We start from the raw sequence: 25,076 nt of genomic DNA, 5'->3' as shown, positions 1-25,076 counted from the left end.
TCAGCCCCCTGGGCAGGGCGATGGCCTCGTTCCCTGTGGCGCCGCGCTACGCTAAGATGCTAGCGCTCGGGAAGCAGCAGGACTGCCTGCCCTACGTCATCGCCGTGGTGGCCGCCATGACGGTCCGAGAGATCTTTGAGGATCTGGACAGGTGAGTGACCAACAGAGAGAGAGAGGGGGGGAGTGTATTTATAATCGTATGGGATGAAGTATTTTAAATAAAGTCTGAAATACAGTTCCCACAACTTCCCCTGACACCCACCCACCGGGCCGATCACTCTCCCCAGACCTGCAGGTAGTGAGGATGAGAGCTCCATGCTGGCCCAGCGCCGGGCGAGGCTGGCCCAGATGAAGAGGCTTTGGGCTGGGCAGGGAGCCTCGCTGCTGCTGGGGGACCTCATGGTCCTGCTGGGTAAGGACCCTGCGTGGTTCTGGTCATGGTCTGACACTGGGTTGAGCTGGATCGGTGAATGAAGGCTGTGTGTGTGACTTGGTGTATTACTGTATTACTCCTCTGTAGTAAAGCAGGCTTGTTCATGCAAGTGTGTGGGTGGCTGCATTTGTAAATAAGTAGAATCCCTCTGTGTGTTTGGGGTATGTGTGAGTTTGGGGTGTGTGTGTGTTTGGGGTGTGTGTGTGTGTGTTTGGGGTGTGTGTGTGTGTGTGTGTGTGTGTGTGTGTGTGTGTGTGTGTTTGGGGTGTGTGTGTGTGTGTGTGTGTGTGTGTGTGTGTGTGTGTGTGTGTGTGTGTGTGTGTGTGTGTGTGTGTGTGTGTGTGTGTGTGTGTGTGTGTGTGTGTGTGTGTGTGTGTGTGTGTGTGTGTGTGTGTATGGTGATATTATCCTCTGTCTGTTCTATAGGTGCTGTTGGGGCAGGTGAATTTGCTGGCTGCACTCCTAAGTTCTGTGAGGAGAACGGCCTGCGGTATAAAGCCATGCTCGAGATCAGGCGGCTTAGAGGACAACTCACCAACGCAGGTAAACACACACACACACCAGGCAGCAGCTCTTCAACACACACACACACACACACACACCAGGCAGCAGCTCTTCAACAGAGACACACAGACACACACACACACACACACACACACACACACACAGTGTAAACTCTCTCTCTCTCTCTCTCTCTCTCTTCCCTTCTTCCAGTGAATTCGGTGTGTCCAGAGGTGGGCGTGTTTCTGGATGCTAAGATGGCTCCGCCCACAGAGAGTCAGGTGGTGTGTCTGCGGCAGATTGTGCTGGCGGGTCTGGGAGACCACCTGGCCCGGAGGGTGCAGCCAGAGGAACTGCTCGACCCAAAATGGAGGAATGGATACAAGGTGTGTCACAATTCTAGCCCGGGTCACATGGGATCTCCTGGTGCCGTAGAGCTGATTGGAGGAGGAGGATGCAGCGTGGTAGTGTTAACCCCGTGGTTGGTGTGTTAGTGTTAACCCTGTGGTTGGTGTGTTGGTGTTAACCCCGTGGTTGGTTGGTTTTGCTCTTCACAGACGCCTCTGATGGACGAGCCAGTGTTCATCCACCCCTCCTCTGCCCTGTTCAAACACCTGCCTCAGTTTGTGGTCTACCAGGAGGTCATGGAGACCAGCAAGATGTACATGAGAGGTGTGTGTGTGTGTGTGTGTGTGTGTGTGTGTGTGTGTGTGTGTGTGTGTGTGTGTGTGTGTGTGTGTGTGTGTGTGTGTGTGTGTGTGTGTGTGTGTGTGTGTGTGTGTGTGTGTGTGTGTGTGTGTGTGTGTGTGTGTGTGTGTGTGTGTGTGTGTGTGTGCTTTCAGCTTTCATTAGAGGGTCAGAATTAAAGAAAGATCACATTTGTTTCTCTTTGTGTCTGTCTCTCAGGTGTGTCAGCCATAGAGCCAGCATGGGTGCCCCAGCTCCTGCCTCAGTACTGCCATTTTGGTTCTCCCCTGGAGACCCCGTCGCCATGGTTCTGTGACTCTACAGGCAGGGTCAGATGCCACTGTTCCAGCACCTTCTGTGAGTCTGACTGTTGGCCTACTCTCTCCAGCCAGGCCCTGTGAGGCCCTTAGTGGTCCTGAGAAGGCCCTGTGAGGCTTTTAGTGGTCCTGAGAAGGCCCTGAGAGGCATACGGTAAGCTGTCTCTCTCTCTGTAATGTCTCTCTTTGTACTCCCTCTCTCTCTAGTCCGTGTGGCCTGGCCGCTGCCTCCAGTGGAGATGGATTACCCCGAGGGCCTGGAGCGCTACAAGCTGTTTACCAGGTTCCTACTGGAGGGACAGGTACAGCTGAAGCAACAGGCTTTTGAATGGACCCCACATTTCCATTCCGCCCCACAATTCTCCATTACACAGTTGTCATAGAAGCATAGCTCTCTACCTGACTGTAGAGCACTTAAGTGGAACCTTTATGTTTGTGTATTGCCTGTTTCAGGTATGCCCTAAACTGAAGCAGAATGTTGCTCACCTCCTTTCAAGTCCTTCCATCATGTTGAAAACCTGGGCAAAGTAAGCACAGTGACTCACACTACTCTGAGTTTAATCATTACACTACTCACACTACTGAATTTACCCATGGAAATACCGTACGTTCACTGTCTGGCTCTGCTCTCCCAGACTGCAGCCCAGGACCGAAGCTTTGCTGGGAGCGCTGGTGTCAGAGAGAGTGGACTGTAGAGATGCCCTGCTCCAAGTCTGGAAAAACAACAACAAATGTGAGTGTGTGACGTGTGTGTGTGTGTGTTAGAGAGGAGAAACCAATCTGCCAAATTTGTGTTTGACAAAATAATGTGTTCTCTGGTTCTCTGTCTTTCCTCTCCCTCACTCTCTCTGCAGTCCTCCTGTCAGCCTACTGCCAGTGGCTCCCTGAGGCCATGCACCAGGAAGTGGCTAAGAGCTGGCCTCCCATCTGCGAGGACACACACACACACACTCTGCAACCTAGGACCCGGTAACGGCGACCTTTAAGGAGAGAGAACACAGACAGTCACCTGTAGAACCTACTGTAGAGATGATGATGATGTTGCCAAATCCCTTCACAGCCATGTTCCCTATACGAGGGCCCAACACCTCAGTGAGACTGCCAGCCCAGGGTTCTGGTGGCCCTCCAAGCTCTCCTGCCCGCACCAGAATCTGAAACTCTTCCTCATGACCCTCTGACCCCGTCACCTAGGATCCAAAGAAACCATCTCTACCTTCAGCCAGTCTGGATCTCCTCTCAGAGTCTGTGTGCAACAGTTATCACAGGAACATTAGGGTTTTTTTACCGGGGGTTTTATGTAGGTAAGGTGCTGTCCATGACAGGAAGAGGAGGACTCTCATGTCCTAGAGCCATACACAGCTCCTCCTTCACAGCACCAATGGATTCTACCACTGCTCCTTTGGTTATTAGTCTTTATATTGTCAGCCCTGTGATGTCTGGTCTTTGTAAGACTCATATTAAAGTGTGGGTTTGAATGAAGTCTGTCTTTGCTTGTTCAATTGCAATGTCCCAACCGAAGAACTTCCGCTTTATTTTGTACGTACTGAAGTTTCAATAAACCTTATTGATGTAAAGATGTCATGAAATAACCTTGATCCCGACTGAACTTGGTGTACCAGTAGCTTTTAGGTTCCGCTGTTTCTGGCTAAATTATGATCTGAGCAGTCACCGTTTACTAATTCCCTTGGGTTTGAGTTGCCAGTTGTAAGACCATAACCTACTGCAGGGGCAGAAATCTCAACGTACATGAGAAGACCCTCCTCTTTGAGGCCACGCTGCGCAGCAGCATCCGGGTTCTGATTGGTGTTCAGAGAAAACATGTCCGGGGTCATTTCCCGTCACTTCCTGCTTCCTGGCTCGGCGGAAGACAACACTGGGACGTCGCGAGCGAACAACAGCAGCAGTTTGTCGCTAAAAAACAACATTTTTCACAGCTTTGATTGATTTCCATTTTGATTTAAAAAGTTTGTCGAGCAAATAGTCAACATGGTAAGTAGTTGATGACACTGCTGTCGACTGTTGCCTGACAGATGGCACTGTAATCAAACGGTTTAGAAAGTCACCAGCGAGCTAAATAAGAGCTGGGCTTCAACACGACAGAAAGATGCCCCGTCACCGTGCCTACCTGCCTACCGTGCCCACCGTGCCTACCTGCCTACTCCTGGGCATGAACGTCCAAATAACCCCCACACTGGATAGCTATTTATCATAGCCAGCTTCATATTCTTTACAAGCATTGCCATGGCTTTTGTTGACGTTTTTAACTGTCTTTCCTGTCGGATGTCTGAGCCGTTAACAGCTGATGTTTGTGTCCGTGTCCCAGTTCTCCTTCAACATGTTCGACCACCCGATCCCTCGGGCCTTTCAGAACCGCTTCTCCACCCAGTACCGCTGCTACTCCGTGTCCATGCTGGCGGGCCCCAACGACCGCTCCGACGTGGAGAAAGGAGGAAAAAGTAAGTGATATGTGATCTATGAGCACAGATCATATGGATATTACAGACATATATCATTAATTACAGTATGTTCGGACTGCTTATGTTGATATGCTTTACTTTGGTTTCTACTTTTAGTTATAATGCCACCATCTGCACTTGACCAACTCAGTAAGTAGACTCCTACTTAATCCTAATGTAAACACTGATGATCTACTAAAGTCTTATCATTACATAGTCGATTCTTACCCCTCACTTTTTCCTGTATAGGTAGACTTAACATCACCTACCCTATGCTGTTTAAGCTGACCAACAAGAACTCTGACAGAATGACACACTGTGGTGTTCTGGAGTTTGTTGCAGATGAGGGAATTTGTTACCTGCCACACTGGGTAAGACAAAGCGAAAGGAAGCCACTTGAGACTATTGAGATTGTGTCCAGTATGTTTGCATTGATGTGCCTCTGTTTGTACCCGTAGATGATGCAGAATCTCCTTCTGGAGGAAGGTGGGCTGGTCCAGGTGGAGAGTGTGAACCTGATGGTGGCCACCTACTCCAAGTTCCAACCCCAGAGCCCAGACTTCCTGGACATCACAAACCCCAAAGCAGTGTATGAAACATCTATCAAGCCCTTCACAGGGACATTTCTCAACTAACCTGGGTGGCAGATTGTTTCTGCATTCAACATCCCTCCATTGCTGCCTTGTTTAAAAAGACATTGCCAATGGAGTGACCCTAACTAACTAACCCTAAAGCAGAACTAACCTCGCACCCGGGCTAAGATTCAAGAAAGAGATCTCCGTAAAAATGAATGAAACATATCCAATGCTTCTGACATAAACAGATGTCTTCTGACAAGTCATGAACTAATCTAACTAATGTCTTATGACTGCAACTTGAATTGGAGGCGATACATTCCAAGCCCTTGTTCTATAATTAGTTATTGAGATTAATTATTTTAGAGAATGTCATTGTGGCAGTGATCTCCTTTTAAAGAGGAGACGCTAGACTGCCCAGACCGGAGGGTTGGTATAAAAACAGACCTGTGACTTCTCCGTCTCATAGGTTGGAAAACGCCCTGAGGAACTTTGCCTGCTTAACTACAGGAGATGTTGTCGCTATCAACTACAATGAAAAGGTAATCCTTTAAAGATGTTGGTCAAAACCATTCAAAGTAAACCTGAAATTATAGAGGAATTACTGAGTTACTTGTGCACTTGTTTACACATACTTGCTGAAGTGGTTTGAAATATTACTGACCCTGTATAGGTATAATAATTTCTGTTTTTCCTGTCACTGCTCATTTCAGATCTACGAACTACGAGTGATGGAGACAAAGCCGGATAAAGCGGTATCAATCATCGAATGTGATATGAATGTAAGATCACCTGCCACCTCTGTTAACAATCAAGATAACACTAGGATAAAACCAGGGCACATTTCCATGTATTTTCCTTTGATCTCATGTTACACAGATGAATCAAAGAATCACTGGTGAACACATGTCCACAGAAGTAACCTGTACTCAACAACCATAACTGTTGTTCTCTAAGGTGGACTTTGATGCTCCACTGGGTTACAAAGAGCCAGAGAGAAGGCCTCAGCATCACGAGGAGCCCACGGTAGGAACCAAACACGTCTCACATGTAACGACACATGATTAGGGTAACAAATCAGGTCTGAGTTATTGTGTTACAGCGGTAATGGAGTGTCCCTCCCTCTGTCTTCCCTACAGGAGGAGGAAGGAGACCCCAGCAGCTATGCTGACATGGACATGGGATTCAGAGTGAGTTTATTGCAAATGTTATCTCAGGTCTGGAGAGAAGAGTGTATTGCTATGTATTCTGTGCACATTGAGCCCACACTGTTGTACTTACGTTGCTCATTGTTTCCACATAGGCATTCACAGGCTCAGGAAACCGTCTAGATGGCAAAAAGAAAGGCATTGAGCCCAGCCCCGTCCCCATCGATCCAAGTGACATCAAAAGGTTGGGAGATATGACATTCTGAATACAGCAACTGGCCACTTCCCCTGGCCCCTACACATTGGGTGTGTGCAGATCTGAATCTGCAGCTGGACACCTGTCCGGTTAGGGTCAGATCTGCAAATATTTCAGCAGAAAAGGGGCTGGTCTTAGTGGTTGGGAGTTTTCAGTGTTGTTATAATGCTTTGTATTGTTTTGCCCCCCTGGATAATGAGGTATGATCACATCAGCTCTGACCTGAACCTTTAAAACCTCTCCCTGTCACCCTGCAGAGGGATCCCGAACTACGAGTACAAAGTGGGCAGGATCACCTTCATCAGGAACTCCAGGCCTCTGCCCAAGAAGACAACAGAGGAGGTTTGTAGGACGAAAGGAAGAAATTACAATGAACAATATGTTCCCCATCCTTCTCCTGCAAACGCTTTAATTCAGTATACAGAATTCATATCGTTGATTCTAGCAGGAGAAATTCATATCATATTCAAGTTTATTGTTGCGTCTCATACACGAGTGCAGGGAGTAAAATTCTTGGGCTCGGTTCCATGACAATGCAGCATACAATACAAATAATACAAAATACAAGAATACAAATAATACAAATACGCAGTAGTGCAATGAAATAAGGACAAGACAATAAGTGACATAGTAGTGATGATTGTTGGAGACACATAAGACAGTAGACATGACACAATTGCAGTGTAAATAGTAAAAGTAAAAGAGGAATTGTATCTAAGGCACATGCCATAGTGGTAGGCAGTATGCTGAAGCTGTTAGCATTCACTCTTGTCATGTGGCTTATGTTCAGGAGGACGCTCTGAGCCGATTCATCGCCTTCTCCGGTGAAGGACAGTCACTACGCAAGAAGGGCAGAAAGCCTTGAAGACACGACTGCATCAAACTGGAGAGACTGATTGACTTACCAGACTCAACACATCCAAACCCACCCGAAGCAATCAATAAAGACAGGCCCTGAAAGGAGCTGGCTTTCATCTTTCTGTCCCTTAAAAGTCCGAGGTTATCTCTGATCACATTGTAGGATCTTATCATATACTACACCTATTATGAGCACCTCTAAGATAATGAATGCCACTGGGAGCATGATGAGTGTGCCTGTCTGACAGTACAGGGTTGCTGGTTTGATCCCAGACAGAGAAAATTACCCCAATTTCTGTACAATATGATTATGATTGATTTGTACCTTGGGATTATACCATGTGATGTTTTGACGATGGAGTGGGTTTGTCGTATTCCTTTAGGTTGGGTTATTCCTTTAGGTTGGGTTATAATGTGTATAGGATTCATTTGAGAATGCTTCATTGACTTAATTGTGTTTAATCCCTGTTGCATTCTGTCAAGATCTGAGTGGTGAGTGGCAGATATAGGGTATTTCCTTTATTTATAAACTGAAATAAAGTGCAGTGTTTTGAATACAGTACACCAGCTATCTGACTCTTGTTTTGTTCAGTTAACTCATTTGTGTCAGTCTGATGCCCATAAGGAATTTGTGCTCAATTTGAACATAGATTTCACTTTCCCCTCATATGTGACAGTAGTGCAGTCGTGTGTGTGTGTGTGTGTGTGTGTGTGTGTGTGTGTGTGTGTGTGTGTGTGTGTGTGTGTGTGTGTATCTAATACCGCAATGGTTGTTCTCACCGTTCATTGGAGCGTCTGGAGTTCAATCAACAGAAGTGGGTGGGACTAGTGAGTATTCCAACTCCCTTATTGGCCAAAAACTTGACAGTGACGTCCGGCTGACATAACAGGCGATGGCGGAGTGGAGGGTAAGGTATCAGATCAATGTGTCGTGTGTTGAAAATAAGGTACAAATGTGTCGTGAACAGGTTCGGTTCGCCTCGGTTATTAATGTGTAGGTAGTCGTGCTGCACGAGAAATGAACAAATGATGTCCATGCCTCGGGTAGCTATATAGCTAATACAGGCTAGCGTTAGCTCGTTGTACAGCTAGCTTAGCTAACAGACCCTCTGACCCTGTCCCTCTCTGTACTGACCTCCTAGACCAACACAGCCTGTAGCTGCCTAACAGACCCTCTGACCCTGTCCCTCTGTACTGACCTCCTAGACCAACACAGCCTGTAGCTGCCTAACAGACCCTCTGACCCTGTCCCTCTGTACTGACCTCCTAGACCAACACAGCCTGTAGCTGCCTAACAGACCCTCTGACCCTGTCCCTCTGTACTGACCTCCTCGACCAACACAGCCTGTAGCTGCCTAACAGACCCCCTCTGACCCTGTCCCTCTGTACTGACCTCCTCGACCAACACAGCCTGTAGCTGCCTAACAGACCCCCTCTGACCCTGTCCCTCTGTACTGACCTCCTAGACCAACACAGCCTGTAGCTGCCTAACAGACCCTCTGACCCTGTCCCTCTCTACTGACCTCCTAGACCAACACAGCCTGTAGCTGCCTAACAGACCCCCTCTGACCCTGTCCCTCTGTACTGACCTCCTAGACCAACACAGCCTGTAGCTGCCTAACAGACCCCCTCTGACCCTGTCCCTCTGTACTGACCTCCTAGACCAACACAGCCTGTAGCTGTCTAACAGACCCTCTGACCCTGTCCCTCTCTACTGACCTCCTCGACCAACACAGCCTGTAGCTGCCTAACAGACCCCCTCTGACCCTGTCCCTCTGTACTGACCTCCTAGACCAACACAGCCTGTAGCTGCCTAACAGACCCCTCTGACCCTGTCCCTCTCTACTGACCTCCTCGACCAACACAGCCTGTAGCTGCCTAACAGAAGAGTTAGAGATGTCAAACAATTACAAAGATAAGAAGCATGAGCTGTAAACTCATATCACAGACGAACGCATTATATCCACATGCATTTACCCCCAGCCACCTCGGAGCTGCGATGACTACTGGAGTGAGTTCAGGCACTGCAAAAGCCTGTGGAACCGTTTTCATCACTACTACGCCCATGGCACATTCCCGTCCTGCAAACAATGGAAAGAGGACTACTACACATGCAAACTGTGGGAGACAACACCAAGCACAGAGGGCAAGGTACTGTCCACTCTCCCGTGTGCCTGTTGGTGGAGGCTGCAGCACGTTTACGTAGGCCTACAGTTCTCCAAACCTTTAAGTGTATTTCTTTGGTGCATCTCTTAATCTGGAAATACTCTTTCTCCCCTCTTTAATTTAGGAGTCTTTACAGAGGAGTGAGAGAAACAGAGTGGCAGAACAGAGAAAGTTTACTCCAGTCTGGGACCTGAGAAGAGACCCTCCCAGAGACTGGCACCTGCCCCTGCACCAGGGAAAGCCTCAGGACTCCTGAACACCCGCTAAGAAAGCAAACTCTGCCACTGTCCCGACGTGGCCAAACCAAACTCAATGTGGCTGAGTTCCATTTCGCTAAACATATAGACTATACCAAATCCTCCGGGTAACCTGTGCACTGTAGAGGATGTGTTAGTGCTGGGTTGGAAACAAAAGCCTATGGATGTCCAGGACCAAATATACCCTGGTGGAGGTGGTTTCTGTCCAGATGTGTCAAATTCAATTTCCTGGCGTCTACTAGTGACGACCTCGTACTCTTGAGGTTGGCGTATGCTCTGCGTTCTGACAATAAATTCTAAGTATGATATATGAAGATATGATGTGTGTGAAGACTAATATATTTTCGGGAAGGACAGTAATATATTCTCAGAAGTATAAGAGGTACTGGATTAAATTGGATTGGTAAAAAGAAAAGGAACCAAATGACAATTGAGTTTGACACAAGTGGTCTGACTGATGATGTGGACTGAATTGTCTGTTGTTATTGTTTAAACATTGTGTGTAGAAGACTATTCTAGTTAAATCTATGTTGCTGCACCCAGTGGAATTAAGGCCAGTATTTCTGTAATACCATTTCACAGGATCTTTGCCTTTATTATTTTACAGGATACCTTATTAACAGTATGTTATTCAGCAATCCGAACAATGCATATCAATAAAAAAACAGAAATATGAATCTTTTATTTCAACTATTTTATGCTCTACTCTGGTTGTATTTAAACCTATAACATATGAACATGACAATAGCACATTGATCTGATATTTAGCAGTCTTCATGAAGTTGAACAGAAACACATTCTTGTGTATCCATATTGGTTCAAGCCTCACTATCCTCTGGGTAGTAAGAGAACACCCTCATGAGTGGAAACACCCTTCCACTTTTGTTGTTATGGCTGTTGCTCTGAGCCTCTGACTGTGTGCTCTTTTGTATGTCCATTCAAATCATGTGAAGACATGAGGACAAGCCAGGGGCTGACATGCCTGTTCCACCCATAATGTTAATATTCCACCGTCTCACTGAGTGTAGACTTTGGTGATGTCGTGGTATTTGCCATCCGGTGCCTCGTACTGGACTTTGGGTGGTGTGTAGCTGGGGCCCTGGTGGCTGAAGGGGAAGAGCTGAGGGTCTGGCTTCAGTGCTGCCAGGTAGAGCTCCTCCGACTCCAACTTCAGTTCCTCCAGAGCCTCTGTCTGGGCCTCCAAGGCTAGCTGAATGGCCTTCATCTCAACCTTGTGTTGACTCTGCATGCACAGGGATATACAGAGTAATTGAAACATGACAGGAACTGAGATAAAGATGTTAGAATTGGACCACCTTTTCCTGCTCCCAAATGCGACTTTAAAGGAAGTTTCAGTGATAAAACAACATCTTGACGGATCTCTGTCAGGTTACCTGCTTGTAGCGGGACCATTCCTTCAGCAACAGTGCCCGGCGCTCACTCTCCTCAAAGGGCAGCTTAGGAGCAGTGCGCACTCTTGGGAAGAAGACAGGAAAGAAACGGATAGATTACGGGCTGATTTACATGGGCATGTCTGAGAGAATGCATTAAGATTAGGGACTGATTTACCTTGTCTCATCCAGGCATTTGGCCGGAACCATGAAGTCCTCTATGGGGATTAACTCAGGGGGAACTCTCTCCAGCTTCTTCAGCTTCTTCTTCAATCTCTCTCTCACCAATTGCTCTCTTCTGGGGTCCACCTTCTTCTTCTTCTTGGGCTCAGCCCTGTTAAAACAGACATAATGCTGATTCAGTGTTGAGTACACTGCAAAGGTTGCATCCAGAGAACCCGTAACTAAAATGACTATGTTCTTGTGATGCAGTGAAGGGTCGATGACAACTGAAACTACAGTTCAAACTGTCAACCGCCACTCACCTCAGTGGAGCTGATGTCTTCAGTGTGAGCACGGATGCAAGCCAGGGACCTTGCCTGACATGACCATTCACTCCTGTAACAAAACTAACACAACAAAACATGGTAAATCATATGAGGACGGACGAGCTAGCTAACGTTAGCTAGGCTCTCTAGCTGTGCTGAGTCTGGACCAGATGAGCTACTCACCTCGGCGTTGTAGTCTGCCGGGACAAAACCCGACAAAGAGTACGCGATACAGAAAGGGACATCATTCCTGCTTTGTTTGATCACTGTTTACTGCTATCAGATAAAGGTTATTCAGGTGTATCTCCGCATGTTATCATTGCTGTCTCCTTGACAGCCTCAGGACGACGACACGCTGCTGAGCAGTGACGTAAATACCTCGCACATTTCCTATCGACACTTTCGACTCTGTTGTGGGCCAACGTCAAAGAGGGCTTCGTTAATGTCGTCTATTCTGGAAGGGAACGAATATTTGACAACATCGGACGTGTGTTGAGGTCATCACAAGGTTGCGTCACACGTATAAAACCAGGGACTCACTTGGTGTTTTATCTTGAATGCTCGCTGTTGTTTTTGCCGAATGTTGTTGCGTCAATCCAAAGGTATTTAGTTACATTATTTAGGTGAAAGGTCAGCGGTCGGAGTCTTCACGCGCAGACAGACAGAGACTCGGACCTTCAACCTGAAGCAGAATCAACACTATGGCGCTTCTCAGAGGTAATACTGTTACTATTAGTCTATTACTGACACGACATATTACTGCTGCAATACAATGCCAACACATTTGCTGCACGATCTACGGCGGCTATAATGACAATGGGGGTAAACCCACATGCTAAACTAACTCACTTAACTAACGATTGTTTCGTATGAATCAAAGTAGATCACTTGAGTTATTTTGTGCATCGAAAGATTTTTTGATCGATGCATTGTAATACTTGACGACTTGGAAAGGAGTGGAAATAGGGCAAAGGTGACAGGGACACTTCATAGTTGCATCACACAATGCAGTCAGTGACACTTGAGTGCAAATATTTGGACAGAACTCCCACACTTTAAGAAGAAGTCTGTCATCTTATAGATGACTGAAGTTAATCGTTTTTGTAGGAGGCAAATTCGTCTAAATTCGTTCGTAGCATAAATTGAAGATGTGTGTCTTGTGTGTTGCAGGCTGTCTTATCTCATACAGTGCTGCTTGAAAGTATGTGTACCCCTTGTTCAATCAGATTATTATTTTAGTTTTTAGAAAGAAAGACTGTTTATTTGCCATGCAATCAATTCTCATCAATTGTTGGAATGTAATTCTTTGCACACACCCCCTCCGAGGCAACACACACGCACTGCACACTCCCCCTCCGAGACAACACAAGTGCACACCCCCCCAGGGAGAACAGAGCGCTGGGCTCAGCCATATTTCCGGCGCCCCTGGAGCAGTTAGGGGTTAAGTGCACAAGGGCACAACGGCAGTGGTAGGCACCTGGATATGATGCCAGTAACCTTCCAGTCACCAGCTCCCTCCTGGAGCAGGGATCGAACCAGCAACCTTCTGATTGCTGGCCGGCCTCTCTAACCTCCAGGCTATTATTTTTATACAGAAATAATGACCATCCCTATAGGGTTCACAAACTTTCAAGCAGCACTGTACAGGCGTATTGCCTGGTGGTGCATATTGATGTCCATGTAGCCTATTCTCAGAATGAAGAGTATAACACCTTTTATATTCATTTCAAAATAGGGAAGGGAGCCTTCTCATGTCCAGTCTCAATGTGAGGGCTGATATTCACTCAGATCTTGCCAATGGCTTTAAAGCTGCTACAAAGTAGGAGGAGTGAATTGACTCCGAGACCCTCCTCTCCTCGCTCTCTGTACAGGTGTGTTTATTGTGTCTGCCAAGCGTACTCCGTTTGGCACCTATGGTGGCGTGCTGAAGGACCACAGCGCCACAGACCTGGCAGAGCACGCTGCAAAGGCTGCCCTCGCCACCGGGGGAGTGGCACCTGAGCTTGTCAACAGTGTCATCATGGGCAATGTCATGCAGGTAATCAAATAATCAATAAACAAAATTGTATTTGTATTGCTCTTTTTTATTATTATTATTATTATTATTATATTTTCTACATTTCTGCAACCATTGTCTCTTGCGGAACTTGCGGGAGGAAAACCTCAGTGGGTGGGAAGCGTGTCAACTCAAGCTTACTGAATGGATAGAGGTTGACTATCTCTGTTTCTCCCTCTCCCTTTGCCTCTCCTCCCCTTTCTTGCTCTCTCTCTCTGTCTCTACCTCTCCTGTGCACCAGAGCTCTGCTGATGCTCCCTACATTGCCCGCCACGTGGGCCTGAGGTGTGGGGTGCCCATTCCAGTGCCTGCACTCACTGTGAACCGCCTGTGTGGATCCGGCTTTCAGGCCATCATCAACGGCGCACAGGTACACACCCTCAGACACACACACACACACACCCTCACACATACGCACACACACGTCCACAGCATTCTAGTGCATTGAGTGGTTGAGCGGACTCTTACACACTGTGTATACTTAATAAATATATATATATTTATATATATAAATATAATAAAAATAAATAAATATAATATATTTTTGATTCTTCAAAGTAGCCACCTTTTGCTTTGATGACAGCTTTGCACACTCTTGGCAAGTTGTGTCCAAATGTTTGACTGGTACTGTATGTATGTATGTATGTATGTATGTATGTATGTTGCCCTGTAGGAAATCTGTTTGAAGGAGTCAGAGGTGGTCCTGTGTGGCGGGTCAGAGAGTATGAGCCAGGCGCCATACGCTGTGCGCAACATTCGCTTCGGAACAAAGTTTGGATTCGACCTCAAGGTAAATGAATGAATGAGTGATGTCTGTTGTCCTTCAAGGGGATTTTCCATGGCTCATTAATTACCACTATTCATTATTTGACCAATATCAAGTGCCATGTGATGCGCTTACACACTCAGGGACTTTTCTATCTCCCTCTCAGCTTGAGGACACGCTGTGGGCGGGCCTGACTGACCTGCACATTAAGATCCCCATGGGCATCACAGCAGAGAACCTGGCAGAGAAGTACCAGATCACCAGAGACGACTGTGACCAGTATGCATACCAGACCCAGCAAAGGTGGAAGGCAGGTCAGAGCAGCCTCAACGTGGCCCTTAGGCTTAGATTTAAGGTGATGGATACAGTACCAGTCAAAAGTTTGGACACAACTTGCCAAGAATGAGCAAAGCTGTCATCAAAGCAAAAGGTGGCTACTTTGAAGAATCTAAAAATATAAACCATATTCTGGTTTGTTTAACACTTTTTTGTTTGCTACATAATTCCATATGTGTTCCTTCATAGTTTTGATGTCTTCAATATGAATCTACAATGTAGAAAATAATAAAAAATAAAGAAAAACCATTGAATGAGAAGGTGTGTCCAAACTTTTGACTGGTACTGTACCTCCTTACATTCAAGCGCTGGGCTCTAATTTATTGACGTTTTTCTACCTCTCTAGCACAAGAGGCGGACCACTACACGGCAGAGATCGCGCCCATCGATGTGAAAGCCAGGAAGGGCGTGGTGCCCATGACCCAAGACGAACACCCCCGCCCCCAGACCACTCTGGCACAGATGGCCAAATTGCCTACAGTCTTCAAGAAGGGAGGGACTGTCACTGCTGCTAATGCATCTGTGAGTATAGAAACCCAGTGCAGATCACCCTTGTTGGAGAAAATAGACTGTGAAACTCACCCCAAAATGATACAGATGACTGCAGTACCATTATCATTGTCTACCCTCAACCTATTATTACCAGCTGTCCCTTTTTCTCTCCACAGGGCGTGTCTGATGGGGCAGCAGCGGTGGTTATAGCCAGTGAGGAGGCTGTGAAGCAGCACAATCTCACTCCATTGGCCAGAATCGTAGCCTATCACGTCTCCGGCTGTGACCCAAGCATCATGGGAATCGGTGGGTGACTCACATCTGGGGAAGAACCAATGGCGGATGTATAAAATGTATCGTGTGACCAATGTTGTTGTTGCTAGCAGGGCCATCAGTGACCATGACCCTCAGTGTGAGCATCATTTGGTCCCAGTATATTTATGTAGTACATTTGTTGAAGTGCTAATGTGTTGAAAGTTTAGTCTGGTTCCTATAAGTAGAATGTTCTCCCTTCTCAGGCCCGGTCCCAGCTATCACTGAAGCCCTGAAGAAGGCAGGTCTTTCCCTGAGTGACATGGATCTGGTGGAGGTGGGTCATCAGTATATCTGCATGCTGCCGAAGTAAATTGAATCAGAATCAGAATTCTTTCTTTGGTCAAGTATATTTGCACATACAGGAAATTGACTTGTTGAGGTTGGTGCATGAGACATAAAAAACAATAACAAATATTGACCAAAAATTTACAAAATAGCAAAATATTAACAAAATAGCAATAACAAATTTACGAAATAGAACAATATAACCAGTTTGGGAATGAGGCTCTATGATGCCAGACTAACTTGGTATATGAGTATGTTAGAGTTTTGTCAGTAGTTGACTTAGAGAGGTAGAGGTGACCAGAACGCCCCCTGCTCTGTCTCAGGTGAACGAGGCCTTTGCTGCTCAGTACCTGGCGGTTGCCAAGGCGTTGGGTCTGGACCCAGAGAAGAGCAACGCTGACGGGGGGGCCATCGCCATCGGACACCCCCTCGGAGCCTCCGGAGCACGCATCACTGCCCACCTGGTCCATGAGCTCAGGTAACCCCGGGATACCACTCAGGACTCTGACCCCACCTGACCCGGTCCTACTGAGACAGGAAGGGGGGGGGGGGGGGGAGTCATTAGAGAACCAATTGTAGATTTTGTTTTCAGTTCCATGTGTGAGGTATATTTCAAAATATTATTATTTTCTTTACTCTGATGTGGGCAACATTTTCTAAAAGCCGAAGTTCAGTGTCTTTACATCAAGTAACATTTTTTACATTTAGGGCATTTAGCAGATGCCTTTATCCAAAGCGACTTACAACAAATACATTTGTTGAAGTAATGAATATCGATTAATCGGTCATCATAAGATAAAGTCATTTTCTTTTTTCCATCAGGCGGCGAGGGGGGAAGTATGCAGTGGGTTCAGCCTGCATCGGCGGCGGTCAGGGAATCGCCATCATCGTAGAGAACACTCAATGAGGAATAGAGAACACATCATCCTCACTGAGAACCCGACTGTATCATTGATTCACATTCGATACAGACTCTGCACCATCTACACTCAAAAAGTACACATGATCTCTTTAGAATGACCTCCACACAGAAGACAGATGTTTGTATGTTTGATAACAAAGACTCCCTCCCTGGCTGCTTCTTAGTCATGTTACCTTTTTAAATGTATGTATGTATGTATGTATGTATGTATGTATGTTTGAAAACCAAGACTATCCTGTCAACACGTGTTGGTGAAGAGGCCTTGTGAATGTGAAGGGCTAACTCATGTTCAGGTCCACGACTTGTAAACAGTTCTTCCTGTCTTTGCGTGTGCCTTGAAAACAATGCTAGCTCGTAGGGCATATTTACCTCTGTAGCATATGAACACATTTGATGAGGGAGATGTGGTTTGAGTTAAGTAACTGCCTCCTTTTACCCACCCTCCATTCTCTCTCTCTCTCTCTCTCTCCCTTACCTTTGAATGCTCATGATCACTCCATGTGATGTATCAACATTTTCAGTCAGAATGCCTGTACAAAAATTGTTGTGTTTTTCTAAGTAAAAAAATCATATCAATAAACTACGGATGAACAAATTTGCGTGTGTAGGATTTGTATTCATAGTTTGTGTTTTACCAAGAGTGCTGGGGATAACAGCAGTAAATTGAAAATATAACCTTGATTAAGTCACACTTCTTCAGTACTATGGGGCCATGAGATCACCATGAGTAGGTAACATCAGTGATGTAGTGGAGAGTAAACCCAAAGAAACGGTTTACCCACTTTTTTATTTTGGTTCATAGCGTTAAACCAACTTTTCTGCTCGGTCAATGTTATTAGCATTAGGGTTTACCTACCCATCCCCTCCCTGTAACATCTTGTAACTACTGTAGATAATACAGGTAACATTAAGAGAATTTACCCCTTTCATACAAATAGAACTCGGGGTTGGGTAGTGTACACACTGTTACAATATTATTTGTATTAAATATATGATGATTATATAGTTGTATAATCTTCTGGACTACAAGGACCACACACCCTTGCAAACAGCCGTTCTTTACGTCAACGTCACATGCGACGTGCTTATATACGTAACTTCCCCGGATGTCGGTCTTTTTTTCATAGCTAAGGTAAGAATGGCTTCTCCTCACACTTCTTTGAGAATAAAATCAGTAAACATCATTGCGAAATGATTCTAATAACAATTTTCCACGTACATGGGGCTATTGTTTGAGTCCTGAAGGTTCTCTACGTATGAAAATTGATGTATTTTTGTCTGATGGTTTCAAAAATAAACTGATGTTTCGGAAGATTAGGCCCATGGCTACATGCTAGCTGTCGTTGTGTCGGTTTTGTAGATTTCATACATTTGACCCACGTTCTACTTCTGTGTCATGACTGTACGGTTATGTCATGTTACAAAGAACCCCTTCACTATAATGCGTATTTTCATGGAAGTGGGAAAACCCTTTAAACCTCTAGTTGGATGGGTAACCCCTTAGCTTGCTAGCTAGGTTTCCAGTGACGGTCTTGTCATGCCGTTGTTTGTCCATGCACGCACACAGCTCACCGCAGCTGGCTAGCTCCTGCATGCAATGCACAGTGTAATATAGACCATGTTTTCAGAAATCGTACCATTGCGAACTTGCCTTGTTTGAGTATTTGAACAGACGTACATGGTAGTTGCCATGCACCCCCTTGTAAGGGTGGAAATAGATCTATCTAGTCAGCTGTGCTGTTTGGCCGTGGTCTCAGAATTAGCCTGGCCTGCTTCATTCATTGCTTGTGTTTGACCCGTGCTTGCCTTGGTGCCCCTCAGATGGCAGAGGGAGATAAAAAGAAGGTGGCCAAGAGGCACTGCAGCCGGAACCCTGTCCTGGCCAGGAGTATCGGCCGGTACTCCCGGTCCGCCATGTTCGCCCGCAGAGCCATGTACAAGAGGAAGACCAAGACCACAGAGACCAAGGTGAGACTGGAGAGCTGTCATTCACTTCGGACAGCTGTCCGTCATCTGGCCATTGAGCTAGTCCTGGTGCCTGCCTTTTGAGCTCAAGTGGTCTTCAGAGGTCAACAAGTGGATCTTTTAGACCTTACCTGAAGTGTCCCCAGCATGTGTTGATGTTGTTTTGCTGCTGTTTCAGATTGAGAAGAGGCTGAAGGTGAAGTCACCAGCCACTGTCACCAAGGCTGTTGGAGGAGACAAGAATGGAGGCACTCGTGTTGTCAGGTTGCGCAAGATGGTGAGTCCTGTGTCCACGGACCTCTACAATCATATCCATCCAATATGGAGATGAACACAAATTAGATTGGTCCTCTGTGGCTCAGTTGGTAGAACATGGCCCTAACAACGCTTAGGTTGTGGGTTTGATTCCCCCTGGGACCATATATACTGAAATGTATACACTCACTGCAATGTAAGTTGCTTTGGATAAGTGTCAGCTAAATGGCATTTATTTGGCATATATAGATTGTTGGTACATTCTGATATGCCTCAGGCATGCCATGTTTGTGTAGACTGGTATCTAATATTTTGTAAAGTGCCTGGTCGCTGATTTCTTGTAGGATGCATGAAGATGTGCCATACCCATCAAGTTGTTGAACCCTTCCTGTGTCCCCCCCCCCCCCCAACCCAGCCCCGTTACTACCCCACAGAGGACGTTGCCCGTAAGCTGAAGAGCCATGGGAAGAAAACCTTCAGCCAGCATAAGAGGAACCTGCGTTCCACCATCACCCCCGGAACCGTGCTCGTCCTGCTCACTGGACGCCATCGCGGGAAGGTGAGTGTCGGATCAAAGATCCACTCCCGCTTACACACACACACACACACACACACACACACACACACACACAGTCACCGGCATGTCTATCCAATGGCTGTTGTCATGTTCTGTACCCATCTCCCTGAAGGTTGCACTGGTTCACATGCTCGTGTGTTAAAGACTGGTGTATGAAATATGCCGACTTCTAGCCAAGTCTTAAACCAAGTTAACTATTTTCAATGCATGAGGGGGAAAGAGTGCACATTTTGTGGGGAAGGGTAGAGAATCTGAGCACAGCGCACTCACTCATGACACTGCTTCTCAACTGTCTTCTCAACCGTCTCCCAACAACTGTCTTCTCACCCTCTCATCTCCCAACAACTCTCTTCTCACCCTCTCATCTCCCAACAACTCTCTTCTCACCCTCTCATCTCCCAACAACTCTCTTCTCACCCTCTCATCTCCCAACAACTCTCTTCTCACCCTCTCATCTCCCAACAACTCTTCTCACCCTCTCATCTCCCAACAACTCTCTTCTCATCCTCTCATCTCCCAACAACTCTCTCCTCATCCTCTCATCTCCCAACAACTCTCTTCTCACCCTCTCATCTCCCAACAACTCTCTCCTCATCCTCTCATCTCCCAACAACTCTCTCCTCATCCTCTCATCTCCCAACAACTCTCTCCTCATCCTCTCATCTCCCAACAACTCTCTTCTCATCCTCTCATCTCCCAACAACTCTCTCCTCATCCTCTCATCTCCCAACAACTCTCTTCTCATCCTCTCATCTCCCAACAACTCTCTTCATCCTCTCATCTCTCAACAACTCTCTTCTCATCCTCTCTTCTCATCCTCTCTTCTCATCCTCTCTTCTCATCCTCTCATCTCCCAACAACTCTCTTCTCATCCTCTCTTCTCATCCTCTCATCTCCCAACAACTCTCTTCTCACCCCTGATTGGCCATCGCTTCCAAAACACTGCTTTCATGACGCTCCTACTGACTTATCTGGTTCCTTTCTTCCCACACATACAAACAAATGTTAGAATGGCGAATCGTAGAACCGTGCAGTGGTGCCCACGCAGCACTGCGCCCACACACTGAATGCACACTGCAGGTCCATATGGTGTCAGCTATGAAGTGCTGCTCAATAGGCAGAGGATGCCCTTGGTTTTAAATTGGGAGCATAATGTGTGAAGTGGAGTTTCATTAAGCTCAAAAGTTTCCAAAACAACTTACATTTGAACTATTATGTAATGCTGCAGGCTTGTGCATTTCAATCAATGGTCTTGTACCATTTTGCATTAGTATGTTTTGGAGTGTTTCTTTGTGTATGATTTGATTATTATTTTCCCCTGTTTGTGTTGGTAGGTTTAATAGGGGTCAGGGATTTAAATGGGTAGTGTCACATTCTTTTCCAGTGCTTCAAATGTTATCTAAAGTCAAAATCCCATCCTGTTTGAGCCCATCCCACAGTATGCATCAAGATGTATGCAGGTCTAATGAATGGGAAAGGTTGGGGTGAAGTATCCCTTTAGAAGCTGCTGTAGGATATTAATGGGAAGGCTCTTCTCCTGCGATACTGAATTATTTTTCTCTTTCAGCGTGTGGTGTTCCTGAAGCAGCTCTCCAGTGGTCTCCTGCTTGTTACTGGTAAGGAGGACTTAAATGTTTTGTAGATGTTTCTATAATCCATAGTGAATCTACAAGTCTCTGTTGGGTATCTCTTCCATGTGCTTCTAGAGATGTTATTAATTCCTACAGAACCTCAGGTGTACAGATGGCCAGACTGATTAGAATATCCCTTTAAAAAAACAAAAAAACATGCCCTGTTTCATTTGCAGTGTAAATTGAACGTCCTTCCTTTCCCCCCTCGTCCTCCAGGCCCTCTGACCCTGAACCGTGTCCCCCTGCGTCGGGCACACCAGAAGTTTGTCATCGCCACAGCAACCAAGGTCGACATCTCTGGCATGAAGATCCCCAAGACTCTCTCTGACGCCTACTTCAAGAAGAAGAGGCTGAGGAGACCCCGCCACCAGGAGGGGGAGATCTTCGACACTGAGAAAGAGGTAAATTACAGTGTGTTTAATAATGGAGAAATGGGAATTATTTGCATACATATAGGCAAAGTGACAAAGAATACACGTGCGTGAACAGAATGGGAAATGACACACACACACCAACTACATGCATGCTGTGTGTAAAATGCACAACTCAAGTCATGCCTGATGTTCATTATCTTTTAAATGAAATCTGCTTGGACAGCTGAGATGTTCATTAGCTGTGGGTGTGGGACTGGACTGTGCCCTGACGCTGTTCCTCTGGGATTGGGTTGTGACTGGAATGTTCCATTGTTTCCAGTATCTTGCAGGTCTCATACTTGCGGATGCTTTTGGTCACAGAACAAAGTAATGTAGGGTCCACTGCCATGATGTTTGTCTTAGTACCTAGTGTCTCATTCCCTGGTTCCTTCCCCCTCCCTGTCTACAGAAGTACCAGCTGACAGAGCAGAGGAAGGAGGATCAGAAGGCTGTGGACTCTCAGCTGCTGCCCCTCATCAAGAAGGTCCCTCAGCTGAAGGGCTACCTGCGCTCTTCCTTCTGCCTGTCCAATGGCGTTTTCCCCCACAAGCTGGTTTTCTAAATGTGTTGTAATAAAAAGTACCACATCCCATAGCTGAACTATTCTGTAGCTGACTTGGTATGTCTAATGGTGTCCTTTGTTTGGATTTGGGACAAAACAAAAGGTGCTGCCAGAGATGTCTTCACACGTTTATGTAGCTAAAGAATAAGGACATGGCCAGTGTCAGTTTTAATGCTTGGGTAGGTGTAGTATACTTTCCATCACCTATACAATCCATCACTTTGGCTTGAAGTGGTAATGAGAGTACCATGTATGTGATCAATGTGGAAGTGTCCATCACAGTCTTTCCAAAAGTGATTGATTATACACTTGATACTTGAACCCAGTCTAATTAGGGCTCTGTTGCTGACAGGATTGTCCATTCCGGAGTGTTGGCTTGCATCCATAAAGTGTATAGAATGTCTACCTAATCCTGGCACAATAGTAGGCAGTTGGCTGATCAAATATTTGATTCCCATTAGCCATTGTGGTAAATTCTATTCTTTCTATATAATGTTCATGTGTGGATTACAGATTTGAGGTATATAGATGCACACACCTAAAACATTTATGAATAGATTGTACCAGGAGTGTGATTTGGCAGCTGTATTTTGCTTCCACGGAGGGTGTTTGTCATCAGGGTCCTTTGGTAGGACAGTGTTGCCTCCTGATGGTTTCTCCTGTCAGTTCTTAGGTTTTGACATGATGCTCATTATGCTGACTGACTCAAGAATGGCAGTTCATGATAATTATGCCACAGGTATTTTACAAGACTCCTGTTAGTGGTAAATTGACCTATGTAGATTACTGGCATGGTTGTATGTGAGTGCTCATGCACCTAAATGACCTTGTTTATATTGCTGATTGGTCATTTAAATTGTAGCAAATGGGTTTTATAGAACATCATGAGTGTCTATTGCATATCAACTCCTTTTCTCTCTGACAAAGTGGATGTTCATCTTCAGTGAGTTGAGTGGGCTGGGAATCTGTTTACAGCATGGCCTGTATGGCTTTAGAGAAACGCCCACATTCTCTAGTCTCCTTGCATCAGTAACTAGCCTAACTTTCTGCTTCTAATAATACTGTAAATTGACTGGAATTGTATTCATTTCGTTTCTACATCTAAGAGCATCAACACAGTAGTAGTATGGACACCGTGGCTGAAATGACAAACTACTCCAGCAGATAAACCCAGACAGCCAAACAATATCGCTTTAATTTTAAAAAACCAGTGACATCAAATCTAACGTAATAGAAAACAAAAATAAATACAAGTGTTTCATTTTTTCTCTCACATGGCCATGTTTTTTTTTCTTAAACAAAGAGGAACAAAGTAGAAAGCAGCACAGAAAAGGCGGTCCCCGTTGACCAGGAATGATAGAGCCTTTCTGTTGAGTCAGTCAGTATTTAATGGTCAGTTGGTGTTGTAGGGGGAGGACAGGGCCGCGGCCCCTCAGCCAGACTTGAAGAGAAGAATGGCCACCTGGCCCAGGTAGAAGTAGATGAAATGCTTGGTCTCATGGGTCACATAGCTGCCAAAATTCCTTCCAACGATGCAATGCCAAGTTGGGTTGTACTTCTTGTCAAACTCCTGGGAGGGGAAGACACAAATGCATAACACGAATTAACGCACTGATGAATACAGTAGCAGCACTGGGTGAAGCAGGTAATTACAATGGTTGATGGCATTTCTTCTGTGGTTTCCACATTCTATTATCATACTGGCACTGGCTGTTAATGCACAGCTGTGTTAATGTGCATTGCTATCCAAGTACCTTCTTGATGTATGCAGCGATGTCTTTCTCGATGTTGTACTTCTCCAGGGCCTGCGTGGCGCACTCCACCGCGTCCTGCTGCATCTCCTCCGACATGTCGGCATTTTTGATCACAGCCTTTCTGTCAGACATGGTTGCCCTGGGAGACCGAAACACAGCGGGGATTTAATCAGGAGCACCAGACGAGTCCAACCCAAACCTCGCTCTGCGGCGCTGCACACGACTCACCCAACACCAAAACGCACACTGGACACAGAAAATGGAGACGATTATTCTCGAAAGAGCTTGGCGTGTTGAGACTTATCTACTAAAGCATCTTCTGATCAGGGCTTAGCACACCAAATACCAGTTACATAATGACCGCACATGGACTGCCTGGGAACTATTATTTTATCAACGTCGTTGCATAACAATTTCCATCTCCACCGGGCTACCGCTCTCTGAGTAGTTTCTATGGATACGCTTCTCCATTCATTGCAATCTCATCAATCCTCACGCTTTACTCCAATTCCCTGACACAAAACCAGGATCGAACTGGTACGATAAACAGAACACATGTTAGTTAGCTAGATGCATTTTCGGACAAAATTCTAGTAGCGATGAAACAAGACAACGAAGACATACAAAACAGTTATAGATAATTATCTATCCATCATTAACGTTGCCTTGTAGCTGGACTGCTCTGAAAGCACCAATGTTTTCATTTAAATTTGGCAACATGTCGGCATAACTAGCTAGCTAATTACAGAACAAGCAAATACGTGGCTAGCCAATGGTGGAAACGACTGTCAGACGTAGATAACTAGCTCATTTAGAGACCAGTTAGCTACGCCACCACACTTTCTCTCTCGCTGAAGATGAATGATAGCTAGCTAGTATTAGCCATTGACAGACGCAATCGATGTTTCACATTAGCATCATTAGCTACTGTCAATTTATATACTTGCTAGCTAACCATTATTTTATCATCAAATGATAACATAAATCCACCACAGATTAACCTCTTTCTTATAAAGTAAAGTAATGTACCTGATATCCCAACGTTGGTTGTCTCCGTTATAAGGACGTTCAATCTCTCGGCTACAACTCCCGCGAAGTGGTTGACAAAAACTAATGTGGGTGTGTAACGGACAGAGGGACCCGATCGCAGATGCGTTCTATTGGCTACCAGTTACGCATAGGCTGCAGCTATTGGTCAATGTCTTGCGATTTTG

At 45.8% G+C, this 25,076-nt stretch overlaps 7 protein-coding genes across 8 annotated transcripts in view; 5 read left to right on the top strand and 2 right to left on the bottom strand.

Annotated features, from left to right (window-relative positions):
- dhx37 (DEAH (Asp-Glu-Ala-His) box polypeptide 37) overlaps nt 1-3,516 on the top strand; it is a 9,212-nt gene extending 5,696 nt beyond the window's left edge. For both annotated transcript variants that reach the window (XM_083673926.1, XM_083673927.1), the window contains 10 exons: nt 1-151; nt 288-412; nt 860-976; nt 1,148-1,320; nt 1,492-1,606; nt 1,841-1,978; nt 2,146-2,240; nt 2,392-2,465; nt 2,574-2,671; nt 2,793-3,516. The exon at nt 1-151 is cut by the window's left edge and continues 38 nt beyond it. In XM_083673926.1, coding sequence (XP_083530052.1) covers nt 1-151; nt 288-412; nt 860-976; nt 1,148-1,320; nt 1,492-1,606; nt 1,841-1,978; nt 2,146-2,240; nt 2,392-2,465; nt 2,574-2,671; nt 2,793-2,911 — 1,205 coding nt within the window. In that variant the 3' untranslated portion in view covers nt 2,912-3,516. The remainder of the gene's footprint in view (nt 152-287; nt 413-859; nt 977-1,147; nt 1,321-1,491; nt 1,607-1,840; nt 1,979-2,145; nt 2,241-2,391; nt 2,466-2,573; nt 2,672-2,792) is intronic.
- Nucleotides 3,517-3,796: 280 nt separating this feature from the next.
- ufd1l (ubiquitin recognition factor in ER associated degradation 1) lies at nt 3,797-7,793 on the top strand. Its single transcript, XM_083672934.1, has 12 exons — nt 3,797-3,927; nt 4,262-4,394; nt 4,512-4,544; nt 4,644-4,765; nt 4,853-4,983; nt 5,439-5,511; nt 5,683-5,751; nt 5,927-5,995; nt 6,109-6,159; nt 6,273-6,361; nt 6,631-6,715; nt 7,164-7,793. The coding sequence occupies exons 1-12, from the start codon at nt 3,925-3,927 to the stop codon at nt 7,236-7,238; spliced, it is 933 nt and encodes a 310-aa protein (XP_083529060.1). The 5' UTR covers nt 3,797-3,924; the 3' UTR covers nt 7,239-7,793.
- A 295-nt stretch (nt 7,794-8,088) lies between these two features.
- cUnh22orf39 (chromosome Un C22orf39 homolog) lies at nt 8,089-10,331 on the top strand. Its single transcript, XM_083673456.1, has 3 exons — nt 8,089-8,139; nt 9,215-9,382; nt 9,522-10,331. Exons 1-3 carry the CDS (start codon nt 8,125-8,127, stop codon nt 9,651-9,653), a joined length of 315 nt encoding a protein of 104 aa, XP_083529582.1. The 5' UTR covers nt 8,089-8,124; the 3' UTR covers nt 9,654-10,331.
- Nucleotides 10,215-11,886, bottom strand: mrpl40 (mitochondrial ribosomal protein L40). Its single transcript, XM_083673455.1, has 5 exons — nt 11,717-11,886; nt 11,531-11,614; nt 11,224-11,379; nt 11,049-11,130; nt 10,215-10,897 (listed from the first exon to the last, which is right to left on the bottom strand). The coding sequence occupies exons 1-5, from the start codon at nt 11,779-11,781 to the stop codon at nt 10,670-10,672; spliced, it is 615 nt and encodes a 204-aa protein (XP_083529581.1). The 5' UTR covers nt 11,782-11,886; the 3' UTR covers nt 10,215-10,669.
- A 270-nt stretch (nt 11,887-12,156) lies between these two features.
- On the top strand, nt 12,157-17,294 carry acaa2 (acetyl-CoA acyltransferase 2). Its single transcript, XM_083672653.1, has 10 exons — nt 12,157-12,250; nt 13,405-13,571; nt 13,831-13,959; nt 14,263-14,379; nt 14,522-14,669; nt 15,038-15,213; nt 15,360-15,489; nt 15,702-15,772; nt 16,107-16,261; nt 16,606-17,294. Exons 1-10 carry the CDS (start codon nt 12,235-12,237, stop codon nt 16,688-16,690), a joined length of 1,194 nt encoding a protein of 397 aa, XP_083528779.1. The 5' UTR covers nt 12,157-12,234; the 3' UTR covers nt 16,691-17,294.
- A 1,232-nt stretch (nt 17,295-18,526) lies between these two features.
- On the top strand, nt 18,527-22,146 carry rpl6 (ribosomal protein L6; the record flags this gene model as incomplete). Its single annotated transcript, XM_083673681.1, has 6 exons — nt 18,527-18,673; nt 18,849-18,947; nt 19,341-19,484; nt 21,070-21,118; nt 21,350-21,534; nt 21,956-22,146. 6 exons carry the CDS (start codon nt 18,527-18,529, stop codon nt 22,106-22,108), a joined length of 777 nt encoding a protein of 258 aa, XP_083529807.1. The 3' UTR covers nt 22,109-22,146.
- Nucleotides 22,147-23,281: 1,135 nt separating this feature from the next.
- On the bottom strand, nt 23,282-24,978 carry dynll1 (dynein, light chain, LC8-type 1). Its single transcript, XM_083673683.1, has 3 exons — nt 24,892-24,978; nt 23,863-24,001; nt 23,282-23,678 (listed from the first exon to the last, which is right to left on the bottom strand). The coding sequence occupies exons 2-3, from the start codon at nt 23,992-23,994 to the stop codon at nt 23,541-23,543; spliced, it is 270 nt and encodes an 89-aa protein (XP_083529809.1). The 5' UTR covers nt 23,995-24,001; nt 24,892-24,978; the 3' UTR covers nt 23,282-23,540.
- Nucleotides 24,979-25,076: the final 98 nt, after the last annotated feature.

Source organism: Argentina silus (assembly GCF_951799395.1).
Source record: "Argentina silus genome assembly, chromosome: 7".
Classification (NCBI taxonomy): domain Eukaryota; kingdom Metazoa; phylum Chordata; class Actinopteri; order Argentiniformes; family Argentinidae; genus Argentina; species Argentina silus.
This window is presented reverse-complemented; position numbering and strand designations above follow the sequence as displayed.

Excerpts from the sequence above, each read along its gene's own strand:
- mrpl40 (XM_083673455.1), bottom strand. The coding sequence starts at position 11,781 with ATGATGTCCCTTTCTGTATCGCGTACTCTTTGTCGGGTTTTGTCCCGG. Across the intron at positions 11,380-11,530 it reads AAGACATCAGCTCCACTGAG|GGCTGAGCCCAAGAAGAAGA; the intron begins GTGAGTGGCGGT and ends CTGTTTTAACAG. Across the intron at positions 11,131-11,223 it reads AAATGCCTGGATGAGACAAG|AGTGCGCACTGCTCCTAAGC; the intron begins GTAAATCAGTCC and ends CTTCTTCCCAAG.
- acaa2 (XM_083672653.1), top strand. Across the intron at positions 13,960-14,262 it reads CCATCATCAACGGCGCACAG|GAAATCTGTTTGAAGGAGTC; the intron begins GTACACACCCTC and ends GTTGCCCTGTAG. Across the intron at positions 15,773-16,106 it reads GTGACATGGATCTGGTGGAG|GTGAACGAGGCCTTTGCTGC; the intron begins GTGGGTCATCAG and ends GCTCTGTCTCAG.
- ufd1l (XM_083672934.1), top strand. Across the intron at positions 4,984-5,438 it reads ATCACAAACCCCAAAGCAGT|GTTGGAAAACGCCCTGAGGA; the intron begins GTATGAAACATC and ends TCCGTCTCATAG. Across the intron at positions 5,752-5,926 it reads TCATCGAATGTGATATGAAT|GTGGACTTTGATGCTCCACT; the intron begins GTAAGATCACCT and ends TTGTTCTCTAAG.
- cUnh22orf39 (XM_083673456.1), top strand. Across the intron at positions 9,383-9,521 it reads CACCAAGCACAGAGGGCAAG|GAGTCTTTACAGAGGAGTGA; the intron begins GTACTGTCCACT and ends TCTTTAATTTAG.
- dynll1 (XM_083673683.1), bottom strand. The coding sequence starts at position 23,994 with ATGTCTGACAGAAAGGCTGTGATCAAAAATGCCGACATGTCGGAGGAG. Across the intron at positions 23,679-23,862 it reads TCGCTGCATACATCAAGAAG|GAGTTTGACAAGAAGTACAA; the intron begins GTACTTGGATAG and ends TTCCCCTCCCAG.